The sequence below is a fragment of the Juglans microcarpa x Juglans regia genome, chromosome 7D (genome assembly GCF_004785595.1).
Source record: "Juglans microcarpa x Juglans regia isolate MS1-56 chromosome 7D, Jm3101_v1.0, whole genome shotgun sequence".
In the NCBI taxonomy this organism is placed as follows: domain Eukaryota; kingdom Viridiplantae; phylum Streptophyta; class Magnoliopsida; order Fagales; family Juglandaceae; genus Juglans; species Juglans microcarpa x Juglans regia.
Genome location: NC_054606.1, coordinates 23,963,861 through 23,982,513, shown reverse-complemented (window position 1 = coordinate 23,982,513; position 18,653 = coordinate 23,963,861). Strand labels below are relative to the sequence as shown.

The 18,653-nt window shown below is 36.3% G+C and overlaps 2 protein-coding genes and 1 long non-coding RNA gene across 8 annotated transcripts; all 3 read right to left on the bottom strand.

Moving 5' to 3' along the window:
• Positions 1 to 302: 302 nt before the first annotated feature.
• On the bottom strand, positions 303 to 970 carry LOC121238780 (histone H3.2). Its single transcript, XM_041135809.1, has one exon. It carries the CDS (start codon positions 860 to 862, stop codon positions 452 to 454), a length of 411 nt encoding a protein of 136 aa, XP_040991743.1. The 5' UTR covers positions 863 to 970; the 3' UTR covers positions 303 to 451.
• Positions 971 to 9,695: 8,725 nt separating this feature from the next.
• LOC121238779 lies at positions 9,696 to 15,948 on the bottom strand. 5 transcript variants are annotated; one of them, XR_005935163.1, is made up of 6 exons: positions 15,181 to 15,938; positions 11,721 to 12,004; positions 10,969 to 11,196; positions 10,377 to 10,877; positions 10,174 to 10,258; positions 9,696 to 10,006 (listed from the first exon to the last, which is right to left on the bottom strand). XR_005935163.1 is itself a non-coding variant. In XM_041135807.1 (5 exons), exons 1-5 carry the CDS (start codon positions 15,620 to 15,622, stop codon positions 9,992 to 9,994), a joined length of 1,470 nt encoding a protein of 489 aa, XP_040991741.1. In that variant the 5' UTR covers positions 15,623 to 15,948; the 3' UTR covers positions 9,696 to 9,991. The 5 variants fall into 5 exon arrangements, 3 of the variants coding, with proteins under 3 accessions (XP_040991741.1, XP_040991742.1, XP_040991740.1); XR_005935164.1 differs by having other exon boundaries at positions 9,696 to 9,997; XM_041135807.1 differs by lacking the exon at positions 10,174 to 10,258 and having other exon boundaries at positions 15,181 to 15,948.
• A 352-nt stretch (positions 15,949 to 16,300) lies between these two features.
• On the bottom strand, positions 16,301 to 17,060 carry LOC121238782. Of its 2 annotated transcripts, none has more exons than XR_005935168.1 (3): positions 17,000 to 17,060; positions 16,576 to 16,915; positions 16,301 to 16,540 (listed from the first exon to the last, which is right to left on the bottom strand). It is a non-coding gene; the product is annotated as an uncharacterized LOC121238782 (long non-coding RNA). The 2 variants fall into 2 exon arrangements; XR_005935169.1 differs by having other exon boundaries at positions 17,014 to 17,060.
• Positions 17,061 to 18,653: the final 1,593 nt, after the last annotated feature.

Genomic DNA, 18,653 nt, shown 5'->3' with positions numbered 1-18,653 from the left:
TCACCAAGCTGCAACGCCATGGTCAGTGGCAAATTGAAACTCCCTTGTTCATTTCAAGATTGGATAACCCCGAGTAGGGGTTTCAGGATAGGAACCAAAAATACATACGCCTCGAGAGGAAAATCATCTAACCAAGGACACCGAACTTGCAATGCAAACCAAATCGGGATTGGCTATTACACGTTTCCTTGGAATTCTTAAAAGCTTGTTGCTAAATTTAACACATTCATTTTACTGATCCAGCACTGCGAAAAGAGAAGATTAGAAAATTATGGTTCGACTTTCCTCAATCATCCATCCACTAAATCAAACACCCAGATCTATTGCAAACAAAATAGAATAACATCGACCTAAAAATGAGTGACATAGAATGACATTGATCTAAAATACAAACCTAACAGAAAACCAGCAATACTATTACAGCAATATTTTTCCGAAATTTTTTCCCTACTTATGCTCTCTCCCCCCTAATCCGACGAGCGAGTTGGATATCCTTGGGCATTATAGTGACCCTTTTGGCGTGAATGGCGCACAGGTTAGTGTCTTCGAAGAGACCCACCAGGTACGCTTCGGCCGCCTCCTGTAGAGCTGAGACGGCGCTGCTCTGGAAGCGAAGGTCGGTCTTGAAGTCCTGCGCAATTTCTCTCACCAGCCTTTGGAATGGAAGCTTCCGGATCAATAACTCCGTGCTCTTCTGATATTTCCTGATCTCTCTCAGGGCAACCGTCCCGGGCCTAAACCTATGGGGCTTCTTGACTCCTCCGGTGGCTGGAGCGGACTTCCGAGCTGCTTTAGTAGCCAGCTGCTTCCTTGGAGCCTTCCCGCCGGTAGACTTACGAGCAGTCTGCTTGGTACGCGCCATTGGGAAACAGATGAAGAGCTTGGAAAATAATACGTTTGTTTCTCGAAGAAGTGTTCGAAAGGAAATGAATCTGAGTGATGGGAAAACGAAGGGAGTCTTGGGGGTATTTATATTAGGGAAAGGGTGGAGGGAGAGGGAAGCGGGAGCTTTGAAATTTTTTGGGTTTCTTTGAAATTTTTGAGAGAGGGATAATGGACCGTTGATAAGTTGGATGATCGACGGCTTAGGATCTTTTTGAAGTAGTGTCACACGGATCATGATCCGTGGCAAATATAAACGAGCTGCCAGACGCAACTGGTTTTGCCGTAAATACCACAAAGCAAGGTTGGGTAAAAATGGGCTTCACGGCCTATTAGCATCAGCTTTTCTTTTTTCTTTTTTTCTTTAAAACAAAACAATTTTTTTTTTTCATTTCTAATCAAGGCCTCGTAAGAGCATTCTTAATGGGTTATTTATAATGCATGTTTTTGTAAAATTTAAATAAAATAGCTTAAAATAGACTATCCAACAGATTATGTATTTTATTATTAATATCTAGTTTGCTACAGTACTATCTCTATATTTATGGGATACTGTACACATTTGTATAAATATTTAATTTATTTCTCTTTCTACTTTTTACTTTTTTTTTCATTGCAAGAAGTGATCTTTATTTATTTATCTCTCTACTTTCTACTTTCTACTTTATTTGAAATAAATAAAATATATTAAAATGTATAATATTTAAATGATATAAAGAAAAAATAGATAAGATAATGTATAGTATATTATAAAATTTAGTATGTAAAACAGAAAAAATGAATTTTAATGATATATTTTAAAAAATAGGATGAATAAACCATTGGGAATGTTCTAAGACCTGAATTTTCTTTCCCTTTTACTTTTTATTAATACAAGAGCACTGGCATTTACCTATCTAAGGCTTTGTTCGGTTACTGAACTCAATTGAATTCAGTTGAGTTCAATCTAATTTTAAGTTGAATCTAACATCCAAACACTCAACTCTCAAATTACTAAACTCATCTCAACTCAAAACCTTCTTACACATGGGACATAACATTTTTCAACTTAAAACATCCTTATACGTGGATCTACAATCTTTTTCAATTTTATATAAAAAGTATTAAACTCATCTTAACATCCAAATACATTTTAAACTCAGTTTAGATGGGTATCAAATAATTTTATTTACTATTTAACTCATTATTATTCATAAAGAACTCAATTCACTAAACTCAATTCAATATCCAAACGCATCCCCAATGCCAGACAAATGCAAAATATGCACCATTTTCCCTTAAAATTGTTGGCACTGGACTAGTTAAATTGAAGAATTTGAAGCTTTGAGATACAAGAGTCGTGCTATATACAGTCCTCTAAGGAGGATTGTATTGCAGACCCAATGTATGCAATGATCAAATTGTCCCCATTTTTAGATTTGAATTGACTATATTACCCCTCTTTCTTCTACAAACTAAACCAAAAATATTTGAAATTGTAGAATATTGTTTTCGCCTCTGCTGCATGCCCCGACAGATTTCCACCATCGCCGACCACCACAACCCAATCTCCTCCACCATCGACGCAACAACAACATCCACCATCGATGGATTTTTGTTTGATTCAATAAGATAAAGCTAGAAGCCCAGTACAAATTTAGTGCCTAAATCTAAATCTAAACAGCAGATTTTTGTTTGAATAAAGCTAAGCTGAGATGAAAACCATTCTTCAAGATACAAACAAGTGGAATCCATTCATGAAGTTTTACAAGAAAGTTGAGTGCACAACAAACAAGAGGATAATCTTAGATAATCAACTCTCTTGAACATGACCAATACATAAAGATTTTGACAAAATTTACAGAACTAAACACGAATTAACACAAATTAACCAGAACCAAACACCCATTCTACGATTTTCTGCTCCTTTCCAGAACCAAACACGGTGACTTCACTGGTTTCAACTTCAGTCGGCGACGACGACGGCAATGGTGTAAAGGCATTCCCCTTTACGCGTCGCCGTCACCTCCCTCTCTCCCTCACATCACCGAACCCTATTTCCGGTAGAAATCTGGTTCCATCCCGGCTCCCCTCCCTATCACGTCCCTCCCTCCCTCTCCTCCGAGCGGCAGAGCCCTGTTTTAAAAATCCAAGCAGCCAAACCTCGGAACCTACTAGCTGAAACAACCATTCCTCCTTCCCACTCCGTCCAAGCAACCGGTGATCATTCCCGAGCATTTAAAGATCCACGCCGTAGCTTGAATCCAGATAACACTCCATCCCGGCCATTTGAGTTGACATTGGTTTATTCTTTGTGACATTGGGTTGTGGTTGTGGTTTCAATATAAAAAGTTTATACGATGGGAATAGATAAAGTGGATGGCCATACAACAAACCAGTTGAGACCACTTGCTTGCTTCCGCAACATCCTCAACCGTGCTCATGGCTCTGCCAGATGGTCTCAAGGCAAATTTTATCTTCCTTTTTTTCTCTTTTCTTATCCTTTTTTTTTTTTGGTGTTGGGGGAGCTGGTTTGTTCCCCGTAATGAAACGCAGTGTTTCATATTGAAACACTATGTTTCATTAAGCTTGCAATGCAGTCTCCATTCGGGGACTGCAATAAGAATAAATCGAGATACAAATGGGAAGAGAGAGTCATCTTTGGCGCGTCACTATTCACAGGGCAAATGATTATTTTATGAAAAACAATTCGTCCATCTGTTTTCATTCCCTCGCATTATACTCAACCAAACCTTCATCTCCCTTCGCTGAATTCCCTTTTCATTTTTTCTCTATTTTTCTCTTCCCAAATGATTATTTTATGAAAAACAATTCGTCCATCTGTTTTCATTCCCTCGCATTATACTTGACCAAACCTTCATCTCCCTTTCTCCCTTCACTGAATCCCCTTTTCATTTTTTCTCTATTTTTCTCTTCCCTCTACACCAAACCGACACTCCCTTTCTTTCATTCTCTCCGTTTTTCTTTTCTTTTCTTTTCTTTTTTCGTTTCCTTGCTTTTGAGGACAAGACCCATTTGGCAGGGATCCATCGATTTCCCCCCTATCGGCATAGCTCAGGACCCGTTCGATAGGGCTCATTCGTGGTCTAATATATGCTTGGTATGTAGAATTTCAGGGGCAGATTTTTGGTCTTGTTTTTGTGATGTAAACCTTATGTGTAGGTTGATTTGTGCTCGTGATGTAAACTTTTTGTGTACGTGGTCTGATATGTTTTTGGTATGTAAACCTTTTGTATAGGCTTGGTTCTGTTCACGCATAAAGTTCTTTATTTCTTACAATTTGTGGGTTGTTTGTTTACGTTAAGGCGTTTCCAGACCAAAAGTAGAAAAGCAACAAGAACAAAAAGAAGCCAAAAATTAAGAATTGCAGATTGTAGATGAAGTTAGTGGATTAGATTGCTAATTTTGCCAAGAGAACTTTTGCTTTCTTTTCTAGGTATGGGGATTGCATTTGGGATAAAAGAACTTTTGGTTTATTTTTATCACTAAAATTTTCGATTACCTAAACAAAACACTAGAAAGACGTCACTTATTTTTGTCTCTTAAAAACAAAATAGGATGACAAAGAACTCTTAGATAAAATCCAATATAGGACTACTTGATTTTTACAAAGCACATATATTATTGCAATTTTTTGTGCAGGTTTTTTTACTGATGGTAAGCCTATAGATTTGTGCAGTTATTTGTTATTGATGTTGTGCAGTTTTTTTTTTGTTAAAATGTTACTGATTTATGTTTTTCTCAAACTATGCCATATGATCTTGCTATTGGTTTTGCTGGTTTAGTGCTTTGGTATGGCAGCTGGTTTGTGTTGGGTAGTGTTATTGATTTTATGTTATTAATTTACTGTTTTTATTTCCAAAAACATGAGAGAATTAATACAATATGATATGTTTTTAAGAACCAATTTTCTTTGCTCTATACTCAATATGGGCAATTTTGAGCATGATGGACACACCATTCAACAATGATCCCTTCTTTACCACTCTTTTACAAAGTGGTGAACAAGATTCAAATAGCATCCCAACGTTGGCCCAAAATTCTAATGTTGTGGTCCAAGCAACCCTTTTGATAGTGAAAAGAGGCCACCTACTAAAAAAGTTCAAAGATGTGCATTTTTCACTATAAAGGAAGACAACCTCTTTATCTCCACTTGGCTCAACATTAGCATTAATACCATATGGGGTACTAATAAAAAAATCCACTCAAATGTGGAAAATAATTTATGAGTTTTATTATGAGTATAAAAAATAAACAATATTGAACGTTCTGTAGGGTCATTGATGAATGGTTGGTTCTCAATTAAAAAATGCACAAATAAATTTTGTGCATCTTTAACACATGTAGAATCATACACCTGAGTGGTGCTACAGAGTAAGATAAGGTATGTATTATTTTCCTTAAATTATGCAATTCTATAGGACTAATTTATGAACTAACAATATTTTTTCATTTTTATAGTTTAAGAAGGCAAAACGTATGTACAAAGAGATGGAAAAGACGAACTTCACAATGAAGCATTGTTAGTGTCTTTTGAGATACCGACCAAAATGGTAGCAACACATGATGACAATGAATACGAGTATAAGGGTACATGATAAATGTCTAGCCATTGAGCAGTCAAGTCCAGTTGTTGGTGACTTTGTAAAGGAGAATGTGGAGGTTATGATGGAGAGACCTCAAGGTAAAAAAGCTGAGAAAGAAATAGAGCGGAAGTGAAAGTCCCTAGAATTTATTGTAGAGAAAAAAGCAGCAATGATGAAGGCAGAAGGCAATTTCACTAAACAACATGAACTTGAGAAGAAAAAGTTCGAGCCGAAAATTACGAGCTTGGATCTTGCTAGCATGAGTGTCATGTAGCAAGACTACTTCCTTAATATTCAGAGAGAAATTTATGAGGCATCGAAGAATAATTTCAGAGATATATCTACATCTCCATCCACATCTCATGGAGGAGGTTTGTAACTCTTGGGCATATTTGCAATATTAGTGATTTTAGTGGCTGTTGTGACGCCCTGACTCCCACGTACGGAAGCGTGAGACTTGTGACGTCAGAATAATGACAATACGGGTCACGCATTCCAACGATAAGTGCCAAGTGTGTGTATATTCAAAAAGTGTACAACAAAAATGCAACGGATAAATTAAAGTCAATCAACTAAGTACCAGAATTTTAATGACAGATTTACTTAAATAAAACATTTAAAAAAAGTTATATAGTTCTCTCAAAAAATATAATACAAAAATTGAAACACATAAACGAGTGAGAAATAAATCCCATAATCCCAAGTGACCACATGTCACTTCGCTGGTGGAGTTGATCCCTTAGGTTTCACATCCTCATCTGTAACAAAATCTATGGTGCCATAAAACGGTACTGCAGGGTAAGGAATACCACATGAGATATGAATCTCAGTAATTAATCACTCAAACAAACCAAGAGATAAAAATACATTAATGCATCTAACAAACATGTGTGCACATGATGAAACACGAATGTGGCCTATAACCTTCATTTTTTCCAAAAATGATTATTTTCCAACGCACATAAAAAAATCCCATTTGACAAAAACGCGTCATAAATAATATCCGCTATTTTTTAAAAAAATGACCCAAACATAAACCAACCATTTTCTCAGAAAATGGTGCTCATAACCATTAAACCATAAACTGCCATTTTCCCGAAAAATTACCCAACATAATCATTTATCGGACATTGTAGGCGGGAATCACAGACAGAACTCTACCATTATCCTTGCTTACCACCATTTCTACCGCGTGCACCGTAGGCGGGAATTATAGGCAGGATTACCACCATCCCTATAGCTCGCGCTGTAGGCGGGAATCGCAGGCGGGACTACCACCATCCTTATCTCGTGCACCATACGTGGGAATCACAAGCAGGACTCTATCACCATCCCTACAGTTCCTTTCCACACAAAGAGTACCTATCAGAGCACTGTAGGCTGGAATCACAAGCATGATTCTACCACCATCCCTACAACTCGCGATGTAGGCGAGAATCGTAGGCGGAACTCTACCACCATCCCTACAGTCCCTTTTTCCTTTCTTTCAAACGGTTCAATCCATTCATTTCAAATATATCCAAAATCATCTCTCACATAAAAACCCAGTTTTCATTCACAACACATGAGCATGCATGAAATGATGCAATAAATGTCATGATGCCAAACACAACATAAATGCACGTAAGCATAATTCAATTAATAAACAACCCATCTTCACATCCAATTAACCTTCATACTCATCGGACTCAATGTCCGGCACAACTAACCAGATTGCAGAGGATTTGTTAGTGCAAAAATATATTTAAATTTCAAGAAATTCTTTGCAAAATTACATACAGTGCTAAAATATAATTTTTGAATGATCAAGGAGGTGCTAGAAGTGGCGGCACAACAACACAATAGTGCAAAAATGTACAAGGGTCGTGGTTCTCAAAAACTCAACTTTTGAATAGGGACAAACGAAGACTTGAGATGGCTAGGAAAGAGCTTAGGGGTGTTGGTGAAGATATTGGTGGTGATGGTTGGCCGTGGGTGGCGGCAGTTGAAGGCCAAAACACCCAAATCGGAAATGGGGAAGAAGAAGATTTAAGGATGGTTGATCAGAGCTGAGGAAGGGTAGGTTAGGTAGCCGGAGGGTCGATGGTGGTGTGATGAAAAAATAGTGGCGCAACGGCGACGTTGGAACACAAAGATTGCGCAGCTTGAAGCCATGTGTGGAGGCCAACGGCAGTGTGACAGAGGTTGAGACTGGAAGGGGAAGGTCGCCGACCGGTGGGGAAGAAGATGGGAAGGGTGGTGTCGCTCACGGACAGCGCACAACGATGCACTGGGCGGACAAAGAAATGGACAGGGAGAGGGGAGGGGGTTGTCGCGCACGAGAGGAGAAAGAAGCAGAGGAAAGAATGACAAAGAATGAAAAAGAGAAAAGAGGAGAAAGAAAAAAGGGAAAAAGAAAAAGTGAGGGAAAGAAATGAGGTCAAATCCTCACAATTTGGATCACAAAATTGATCCAACGAAAATAATTTCAAAATAGTAAGTTGAATAAAATAATTTAAAAGTAGAGATTAGTTAAAATAAAATAATAATAAAAATCCAACAATATAATAATTTTAAATTCCAACATTAAAATAATTTAAAGTAAAGAGCAATTTAAATGCAAAACAATAATTAATACCAAGAAAGCACATCATAATAAATTTCACAACTTAAAAATTATAAAATAAATCTAACAAGAAATCCAATCAATTTAAAACAAAAGAAAGAATATTTAAATTAATTAAAATAATCATTTAATTAAAATATACTAAAATACGGGCTATCACAACTGCCAACCACATTTTATGGAGACACATGTGGCTGGGCAGAAACTATGAGATCTATTTTTGGTTTAACATTAATTTTTGGTAAATGTTTCAAACTTTGGCAGTTGGAAATGAATGATATATTGATGTGGTTTGGGGGCTGTTGGTGTATGGTTTGGATTTAATTTCCAAACTTGTTTTGTATTTGAATTGTGGGAACATTGCTGGACAATTTGGATTTAATTTCAGATATTGGTTTGTATTTGGATTGTAGGGCTGTTGGTGTATGGTTTATATTTAATTTCCAAACTTGTTTTGTATTTGGTTTGTGGGCTCATGGCTAGACAGCTTGGATTATCTTTCAGATATTATTTTATTATATTTAGATTGTGGGGTTGTTGGTGTATAGTTTGGATATGTTTGTAGGCTGGAAATCTTGTTTTTATGTGCTTGTGCATATTGTTTCTATGTGCTTGAATTGGTTTTGAAATTTGTGTGTAGGCTGGAAATCTTCTATTGAGGAGGGTTTCTCTTGAAGATTTTTTTGGTGTTTGACTGTTTGGATTTTTGGGTTTGGTTTTAGTCTTGTGTCTTGCCCATTTGTATGAGATTGAGTGTATGTTGTTCTATCGGTCTCAACCCCTTTCAGTATTTAAAAATAAACAATGCAATTGGGGTAAAAGTTGTTGTCCAAGCTTGTGTGTGGAATATTTGTAAGAGAAAGTGAAAATAATATTTTCTCTCTGAGTTAGTTAGAACACAAGCAACTCAATGTCGAGGTTGTGCATTGCCATTGGTCTCAACCCCTTCCATTTATGTTAATTAATATTTAGTATTGTTAAAATAAATGTTACAAAATATGGACATTAATTAACATTGGAGTGTATTTGCCAAATATGAAAAAAAAAAAAAAGATATTAAAAAAAATTATTATTAAAATATATAATATTATATTATTATTTTAACTTTAAGATACAAAATCCAATGTAAACATAAATCTTGAATAACTTTGAATTTAGTCAAAAATTCTAGTTTTAGTCAAATTTTGACTTTGACAATGGCTAGGCCAATGCACAAACATTAATTGCAAGTCTATTACAGTGGAAGGTCTCATTCAAACATGCCGATATTACAACCTTATCGCAATAAAAGAGGCATGACTTGAGTGAAGATGTTTTTTTGAATTTTAAAAAATAAGAAAGAGAAAATTAAATAAAAATATTATAAAGTTAAAAAATTGTTTCAATATATTTTTTTAATATTAATTTTTATATTTAAATAATGATTAAGTAATTATTAGATAAAAAATTAAAATTTGTTTTCAGTGATGTTTAAAAATTATTAAAAGTTGTGATAATTTTAAGAATTTTGAGAACTCTCTTAATGTCTGCTTAAACTTCAAATACTTTGGCTTCTACAAGGATAATGCCACTGGAAGTTTGAGTTGGAATTCAAGCAGATAAATTTATGATCATGATCTCAATGACATTTTAAATATTTGAAATCTATTGTGTTATGTTAAATTTAAATTCTCGATTCCAATATGTACAAATCAAGTACAAGCGTTGTAAATAAATACAGTATGGTAATACCATAACTGAGCAGCTAATATTTCAAGCTGCCAATTCATTCCAGTTTTGAAATCTTACAAACAGAACAAGCAGCAAGACAGCAGCTTAAATCGCATAACTTCATGAACTCTCTGCCAATCCCATCAGTAAGAAACAAGTTCCAATCTTCCACAGGGTGAAGAGGCTACAATTCAATATCTGCATGCTTTTAAGACTGCAGCCACTGGCCAGGGTACAAAAGAAAAGGGGGGCACAAGACTTCAAACCATTTTTTTTTAAAGTAGGGAGGGTCCAATTTAGAAGCAACCAATTATTCAATTGAAAAGAGTGAAAAAAAAACAAACACAAACAAACAAACTATGCCACTTGCTATCACAGATTTGTTCTTTCTTTTACACTCCACACAAGAAGTTGATGACTTGCATGCTTTCAATTTGCAGTTCTGTCTTGCGGGTAGTTCCCTCTACTTTCTATTCTGTTCTAAATTGAGTTGATAGTTAAAAGAGCAATCAAATGACATGCCTAATCTAGAGATTTCTCTATTTACAACAATTTAAGAAATGAGAAACGTGAATGAAGAACAAAATTCATACCCAATTACTTGAAAGTGAAAAATCATGGAATCTAAAGGAGAGCTCCCCAGCCGTGTCTCGCTCAAGCCTCACCTCAGCTCCAGCACTAACTTCTCGACTCCCAGTAGGAACTTCAGGTGTCAACGGCTGTATTTGATTATCATTTGGATGGGATGCTAACTGAACTTCAGGCGGTAAGGGCAGGGCACCTGGTGTTGGAGCCCTAAATCTATTGCCCCCGCTTGGAATAGACAATCCTCGGTCCCACAGTAAAACATGCAAGAGAATGGGAACCTTGGCGTGCCGGTGCAATGAAAGCTTTTGGCTGACTGAAACAGTGTCAAAGCATCGAATTGCTCCTGTGGAAGAAACCATCCATGGAAGGACCTTCTGATTGCCAACTCGTGAGACCAGCAGCAGCCTAGATGCATTTGTAGCTTCTTTGTACAAATTCGCCAGCCCTGACCGGGTTGAAGGAGCATTTTCATCACCATCAATAACTGATGAGATGAAGATAAATCCCTGTCAATTACAAACAAACAATGAGTCAATGCCGAGAGGCTTCATAAATCTAATTGACAATAAAATAGGTCAGAAGAACAAGTTAGGAAACCTCTTCTGTGCGGCTAATGGCAAACCCAAGCTTTGTGTCGCCTTCTTTTAGCTTGATCTCAATTGCAAGCTCTCCTCCAAGAGGTGCATACCAGAGACGAACTGCTTTAACTACACCAATGTCCACCCCGTGGTAATCCTCAAAACCATATAGACTTGCATTTGCAAGATTAGACAAATCAGATAAGGATCCGGCATTCACTGTGGAAGAAGCAGTTTCTCCAGAGATCTGTCAAAGGAATATGGGTAATACTCTCACTTTGAGACGCAACATTAGACAATTATGTTAACCAAATCTATATGTTTAGACAATCATGTTAACCGAAACTATCAGGCATATGCGTAAACAAATGGTGGCCAGGAAGGAGGAGGAATAATGCTTAACCATGCTGTGACTCCTACAAAATATTTGGATCTGAAGACAGGACTTCATTAATTAATAAAGATCACTTATTTTTATTAATCTATTCCAGAACTGGTTTTGACATCACCCTTGATTGCTGCTTATAAACTTGATATAAGATTTTGGCAAGTTTGTTCTATTACTCATCCTTCAGAGTTCACTGGTAAACATTTTTTTTTTAATAAGTAGTTCACTGGTAAACATAAAGGCATGCCATAACTAAAGACTTGGTACAAAAGACATGCCATTTATCATTACATGCAAGCTAATTAGTGTAAAGTGCTTATATCTCTCACTACAAGGACCATAAAGTTTCAATCATATCTCTTTGTTGACATTAGGCAGTTTACCTTGGTAAGCAGAGACTCAGTCTGGATGTTCATGAAGACAATAGGAACCCCAGAGGCCTGAGACGCATTAAGCCATGCATTTGCCCTAGCAAGGGTATCTTCCAAATCATTGTAGCGAGAAGCAACTTGATCTGAAGCTTTTGGAAGGAGAAGTACAGAAAGAAAGCAGCTTGAAAATGGAACTGATAGGCACTCCTGCATCCTCCTCTCCCATGGATATGCAACATATCCATCTTGAAGGCGAGTGCTGGATAGTGCAGTAACCATCCTGGCACTCCTTGAAGCTGCAAGCTAGAGCTCATTATTTCACATTGCATGGAGAATCTCAAAACAGATCAAAACAAATATGCAAAGTTTTACTTGATAAACCTTATTTCCGGCAGATAATATTACAGCCCTCTACATCTTATTTTCTTTGATATTACTACAAACATATATCTCATAGAAACCCAAAAAATTAGAGACAGTTCTAGGGATCAAGAATAAATTCCCTTGAGAGAGAGGATAAATTGGTTCTGGGACTGCAGCACCAAATGCTCATTGAATGCTTGCTAAGATTGCTATTAATGTGCATGCAGAGAGAGAGAGAGAGAGAGAGAGAGAGAGAGAGAGAGAGAGAGAGAGAGAGAGAGGAAAGGGTTTTCTTTCTCTCTTACTAAATCTAGACTTGAAGAATGCCATGTCTAGACTCACATGTGCGTACCTTTGCCATAAAGCATCAAAGAGTAGCAAGCAGTTTTGTGCAGTTTGTTTGTTATCAGGGATGAATATTTTGGATTGCAGTTATGTCATCATAAACCTCGAAAATGCGAGCATATTAACAATATATGATCGGGGTTTGGGAAAATGCTCCTGGATCAAGAGACGTGTTGTAACTAATTTCTCTAGATACCTATTGCTAACATTTTGAGTTTACATCTACAATCACAGACCAAATACATATATTATTCATTCACACGTAAAGGTGAGAGAAGATGGGCTGAGAAGTGCAGGAAGCTCTACAGGAACAGATGTAAAGCCATCAAGGAGTTGCTTTCTGTGACTCGCACTGTGAGTGACACATATTGAGGTGTAAGGTTAGGATGGAAACAAGGCACAACTAGGGGTGTAAATCGGTCCAGTCTGGTCTGGGGGGTTGATGGACCCAAATTTTCGGTCCATCATTTTCCTTGGACCGGACCAGACTAAACATCCCTAGGGACCAGACCGGACCGAACATCCCTAGGGACTAGACCGGACCGGTAGCTATCGGTTCGGTCAGTCCGGCCTAACTCAATAAAAAATTACTTTATATGGTCAATGATAATAAATTAGATGAAAATTACATTCTTAACTAATATAATTACTATATAATTTTTTTTTTATAAGTAAAGGTATTATATATATATATATATCAATAGGAGTAACCAAGTACACTAGATGTATACAAGAAAATCCCTAACCCATATATAATTATTTAATTGATATTATACATTTGTTAATTGATAGAATATTAATTTGTTAATAACATATTTAAAATCTTATATTTTTAATGGTGATAAGTTAGATAAAAATTACATAATTAATTATACAACTATTATATAAATAATATATAAAATATATATATTTTTTAAAATTCAGTCGGTCCAAGGTGGGAAACCCTTGGACCGGGACCGAACCGAAAAGTCTCGGTCCTCTATTTCAGGGACCGAGACTGACCGATCTTGGTCCAGGGTAGGTTCAGTCCGGTTGGTTTCTCCGGTCCGGACCAACCAACTTTCACCCCTAGGCACAACCATATGAACTAGCAAGATTGTTGGGTAAAGTTTGGGCATCCCATGGAAATGAACAACTTGCACCTGCTTTGGGTGAATGTGCATTTACCCGTTTACATTTTCTATAGCTTTTTTCTTTTTGTTTTTTTGCAGGGTCATTATATATACGTCTTAGCTCCAAAAGACCAAACCATTTTTTCCGATCTTTTCTTTCGGTTGGATAAATATAAGTTGCATTATGCTTTATAAACCACCCAAAGGGTAACTTTGAAACCATGTCAATTGTCAAGATTGAATCAGAGCCATAATTTTACATATGAAACTAAATTGAAACCGAAATTACAAAACCACAAGATCACCCTCTTATCATAAGTGATTTGTGGCAATGACTAGAGGAAAAGATGGAACACTCACAATCAGTTTAAAAACAATAAAGGACCATCCTACACAAGGATAGAACTAAAAGCTGCAAAGAAAGTAACTCTTGCCTCAAACTAGGGAAATATAATTCTACGAATGGCTGAAAGGTTTATAAACGTATTCAATCCATGTACATGTTGGCTTAAGTAATATCTTGAGCTTATCATAACTCCATCACCAATCAATTTGTTGGCAATACAAAGAATGAATGGAAGCAAAATAGCAAAACCCCACCTAGAGTATAAACGCCGGAATAGGAATCCGACAATCAGACTCAATTGATTGTGTGAAAGGTAAACCCTGATCTTCAACGGTTGAAGCGTGATAAATGAAAGTAGGTCAACTATAAAAAGTATGAAAACACTCAAACAGCAAAGCCATCATTAAGGTCAATTTTTTGAATTAAACCAAAAAAAAGTTTGCCATGAGAATCAGGCACGTTTGGGCGATAAAGATCTTTGCTTTCAGACAAGACGATAATCCGAATTTTGAAATGTGCTCAAGTCATTGGCATGCCGAATGGGCCAAATCCAATTCAGTTTTCCATGACTGGTCAAAAGCAATTCCAAAAAATAAAATAATCACCAAATGTTCATTACACACACACACACACACAAGTATCATGGGATACAAATATTGGAGTATAGGTGTCATTTAGGAAGAATAAAACTGACAGGCCAACATGGCCAATACTCTCCATTTTGTATATTTTCTGTGTAAATGAGTTACGCTGTTGTGCTTTTTAATAAATAATTATTTCCATTCAGCAAAAAAATAGTAATAAATAATTTTTTCCTATTAAAATATAACATGCAAGTCTAAATTATATATATTTGTATAAATTCATTTATAAAAATATAGTGAATGAAATGAAACAAAGTGCCGCCGACTTGAAGTGAGGCTAATGTGAATTGGACAAAGTGGAGTTGGTGGGGCTAATGACAATTTCGGCATTTCATAAAGTCTTGCTTAATTTTTGGAATTTCGTCATTAATCCAACCACAAAAAAAGAAGTTACTAATTCCTATACATCAGCAGTTTTACGTTTCCTACATAATTTCACTACGAATTTCTTAATTTCTAAGCCATGTTCGTAATTAAATACTTAAATTTATTAATTAAATTAGATTCCTCAGTGATTATGATATACGTTGAACTATCAAAATTTATAATGATAATTATTAGTTGAAATTAAAATAGAAATTCCCCGCATGAACATGAAACTATGAAAGCCAGTACTCTTGGTGCGAGGAACGCTGAGAATTGAAAAGTCAAACATGGCGCACCTTGAAGCTCGAGGCAATCAGATTCCGTTCGATCCAAGAACCCAACGGTGTAATTCGGATCAGCGATCGACCTGAGCATGTACTGTTTCTTCCCCGCCGATTCATTGGGCACGATGCAAGCCTGTAACTCGGCGAGCTCATCCGCTCCCCTGCGAACTCGGACGAGAATCGAGGTCTCCTTCTTCTTGAACGCGTCGTGGAGAACCTTCTGGACACCGCTCCTGCCGTTCTTGAACGGCGCCGTGAATATGAGGGTCGAACCGGAGCTGTTGACTCGGCGGGAGCCGGGGTTGCCGATGCGGAGCTCCTCGACTATGTCGCCGGTTTGGAGGAAATCGCCGGTCCACTCGTCGGCTTTGGAGCTGCCTTTGAGGCACTCGATGGAGAGGACCGTTGAGGATGATCTTGGATCCGATATGGGCTGGACTCGTTCCATAGGCATTAAGCTCTACGGCCCACTTTCACTTTAAAACTCAGATCGAAATCAAACTCATTTACAGAGAAAAGACTCGAAAAGAGGGAGCAAAATTGAACAAGTTATGTAATTAAAGTAGAGGAAGATGAAACTTCCATCTAAATACACAAAAATATCGAACATAATAGTCAACAAAGACATCATTGTTATCTTAAGGTAGCACTTGCTTTAGAAAATAATGTACGATGTGATTCTTAAAACGTGGTACTTGACTTTGACTTTGGTAGCAACCACACGAACAGACCTTTTTTTTGTAACGTTTATGAATGAAGCTCAGCAAACTCGTTAACTGGTATTTTAGTTGTGTCGACATCACGCTCGGAACGTGTGCAGATTGGCTATTGGCTCCAAAGTGATTATCTCAGCGTCTGAAAGTTCATAAAAAAAAAAAAAAAACAGTTTAACACTATATATTCAAAGATTCAGGAGTGATTTTAAGGTGAGTTGAGATGATTTATAAATAGTAAAATAAAAGTTAAATTATTTATTATATTTTGTGTATAAATTTGAAAAAGTTATTTTGAGATTTAAAAAAGTTAAATTATTTATTATATTTTATGTAAAAATTTAAGAAAGTTATAATGATGAGATGAGATGAATTGAAATGAGTCTTGAATGCAAACGAGGATCTTTTTACCATCGTACTGGTCCCAAAATAAAATCATTCTTCTCGCTACAATTTTTTTTTTTCTCTTTGTTTGTGGCCATCAAAGTGCCAAGTTCCATGTGATATCCTACGTAGAATCAAGTCTCTAATGCTTATATACATGGAATTAAACGTTTCCCTGGTCGGTCTCAATTTGACAATTTCACCCTTTGATTGGCTGCAAGAGTGATATAAATCTAGTCTCTCCTAGATTACAGAGATAAATAAAATAATGGGAACTGTATAGGTAGGAGAGCAGCTGATGCATTAATACATCGTCGAAACACAATTTTAAACTGTTTCAATAAATATAGAAAAGAATGATGGATAATATTCCAACTTTGCCTTGCTTTTCCTCAAAATTCTAATGGCTGGAGTTAGCCAAAAAGCTCAGTCGCTTGCAATTGTGAAGTGCCTTGTGGAGAGTAGGAAGCTTGACATCAACCATTCAACAGCCGCAGAACTTAGGCAGCCACTGATTACCTTTACAGCAAGGCAGCTTTCAAGAGAAACATACTGAATGGAAATTTGGATTGGCACTTCAATACTTCTTCCCCATTCTCTCGATATGGCAAAAGCTGACATGAAAGTCCCACAGCTCATCCCTAAAATTTCTACAAACACAAAAAGAAAATAATTACTTAATTAAATAAGTTAGCAAATAAATAACAACATAACCAGAGTATATTTCTTTATACATTTACAAACATACAACGAAATAGTTTAGCTTCACCATCCTCCTGGTTCTCAAAAAGCTCATGTAACGCTCCAAATTCGGGTGATTTAGAAAATTACTACTTGTCACTTAAAAATATATTTCCCAACACAACTAAAAAAGAAAATTCTCCAAAACTTTATGAAGTTCAATCTCATGTCTTCTAAATAAACACCTTGAAAATTCTACAAGGTCATTACAGCAAAAAAAAAAAAAAAAAACTAAGGGGTCTAAAATCTCCCGATAGTCATACCAAACCAAACTGATAATTTCATAAGTCTTACAAAATCCAAGATATAATTAAATCTAAAAGACATCAAATATAAAGGATATCAGAATTCTTTCTTTTAACATCATCTCCTCAGCTTAATCATGTAATCCAGGTTCTCAGTTGGACTCTTCACATCATCTGAAAATATTATGAAAATAAAAGGGTGAATTATCAACAACTTCGTAAGCAGAAGACATATGCTAGCGTGCAAACATGAGCATTTATAAAGTACAACATGCAGAACAAAAATATTTTTCCAGAGTTATCATACAGAACAAAACATATTTTTCAAAAGTAACAGAGCGATGATTTTAAGACAAGTAAAAACTGTAGTATTTTGGCATAACATAAACTGAGTATCATCATCACATCAAAATAGAGCATCTCACGGAGCAGAGACCATGTTTCACCCCGTGGTAGGATTGTGCTAACCCCGGTGGCCAAACCAGGCAGAGACACAGGTGAAATCTTTCTCTTATTCTTTTCGGAACCCTGAGTGTGCACATATGAAAGACAACAATAAAACCACTTTGTTTCTAAAGTGGGTGCACTCAGAGATAAAGAAGTTGGTATCAACCCAAGCAAGCAGAGCAGAGTAGAGACAAAGTCAGATACAAAAATCAGTACACCATGACAAAAGTTTTCAGATGTTATATCAAAATAAAACAGAGTATCAAAACAAAATCAGATCATTTGCACATACTGAAAACAAAAGCCAGAACATCTTTCTAAATAAATGTACAATTTTTCAGATTCTCAATATCACTATTTTTCAGATTTCAGAGACCACATGACAGAATTTAGCTCATGTCTACACAATGCATGTCAGAAAATATTTTTCCTTTTTTCACACAGATTTCATGAATAATGCAAATAAGCGACCGATGTTGGCTTTTGTTTTCCCAAGTTCCCATTACTTCACAAAATATGCAAGTTTTCAGAAAGTCAACCTCAGTCTTATTAACTCATATAAAACCTAGCATAGGAGCCCCGCTTACCTGACTCTTGCAGCGTATTATCTATCCCTTGAAAACGATCTCTATCAGTCTCGTCACCTATGCATAAAAATAATATATATAAACTAAGTATTAAAAACCAACAACACAATTTCGATCTAAAAATTTAAGACCCAATTTCTAAACCATATTTCAACAAATTTAATCCAACTCAAACAGCCAAATAACAATCTGGACAGCCCACATTTCAATCCAAAATACTATATACCAACTTCAATATTGTCCTATACGCCCACCAAAATCAATGTCAACTCAAATAATCAATAAATCACACCCATTTCAGCAGCCCATATCTCCAAGCAGCTACCAACAATTTAACCAAAACAACATTACACATTAAGCATTTCTCT

Excerpts from the sequence above, each read along its gene's own strand:
- LOC121238780 (XM_041135809.1), bottom strand. The coding sequence starts at position 862 with ATGGCGCGTACCAAGCAGACTGCTCGTAAGTCTACCGGCGGGAAGGCT.
- LOC121238779 (XM_041135807.1), bottom strand. The coding sequence starts at position 15,622 with ATGCCTATGGAACGAGTCCAGCCCATATCGGATCCAAGATCATCCTCA. Across the intron at positions 12,005-15,180 it reads TGATTGCCTCGAGCTTCAAG|CTTCAAGGAGTGCCAGGATG; the intron begins GTGCGCCATGTT and ends TCTAGCTTGCAG. Across the intron at positions 11,197-11,720 it reads CTGAGTCTCTGCTTACCAAG|ATCTCTGGAGAAACTGCTTC; the intron begins GTAAACTGCCTA and ends TTCCTTTGACAG.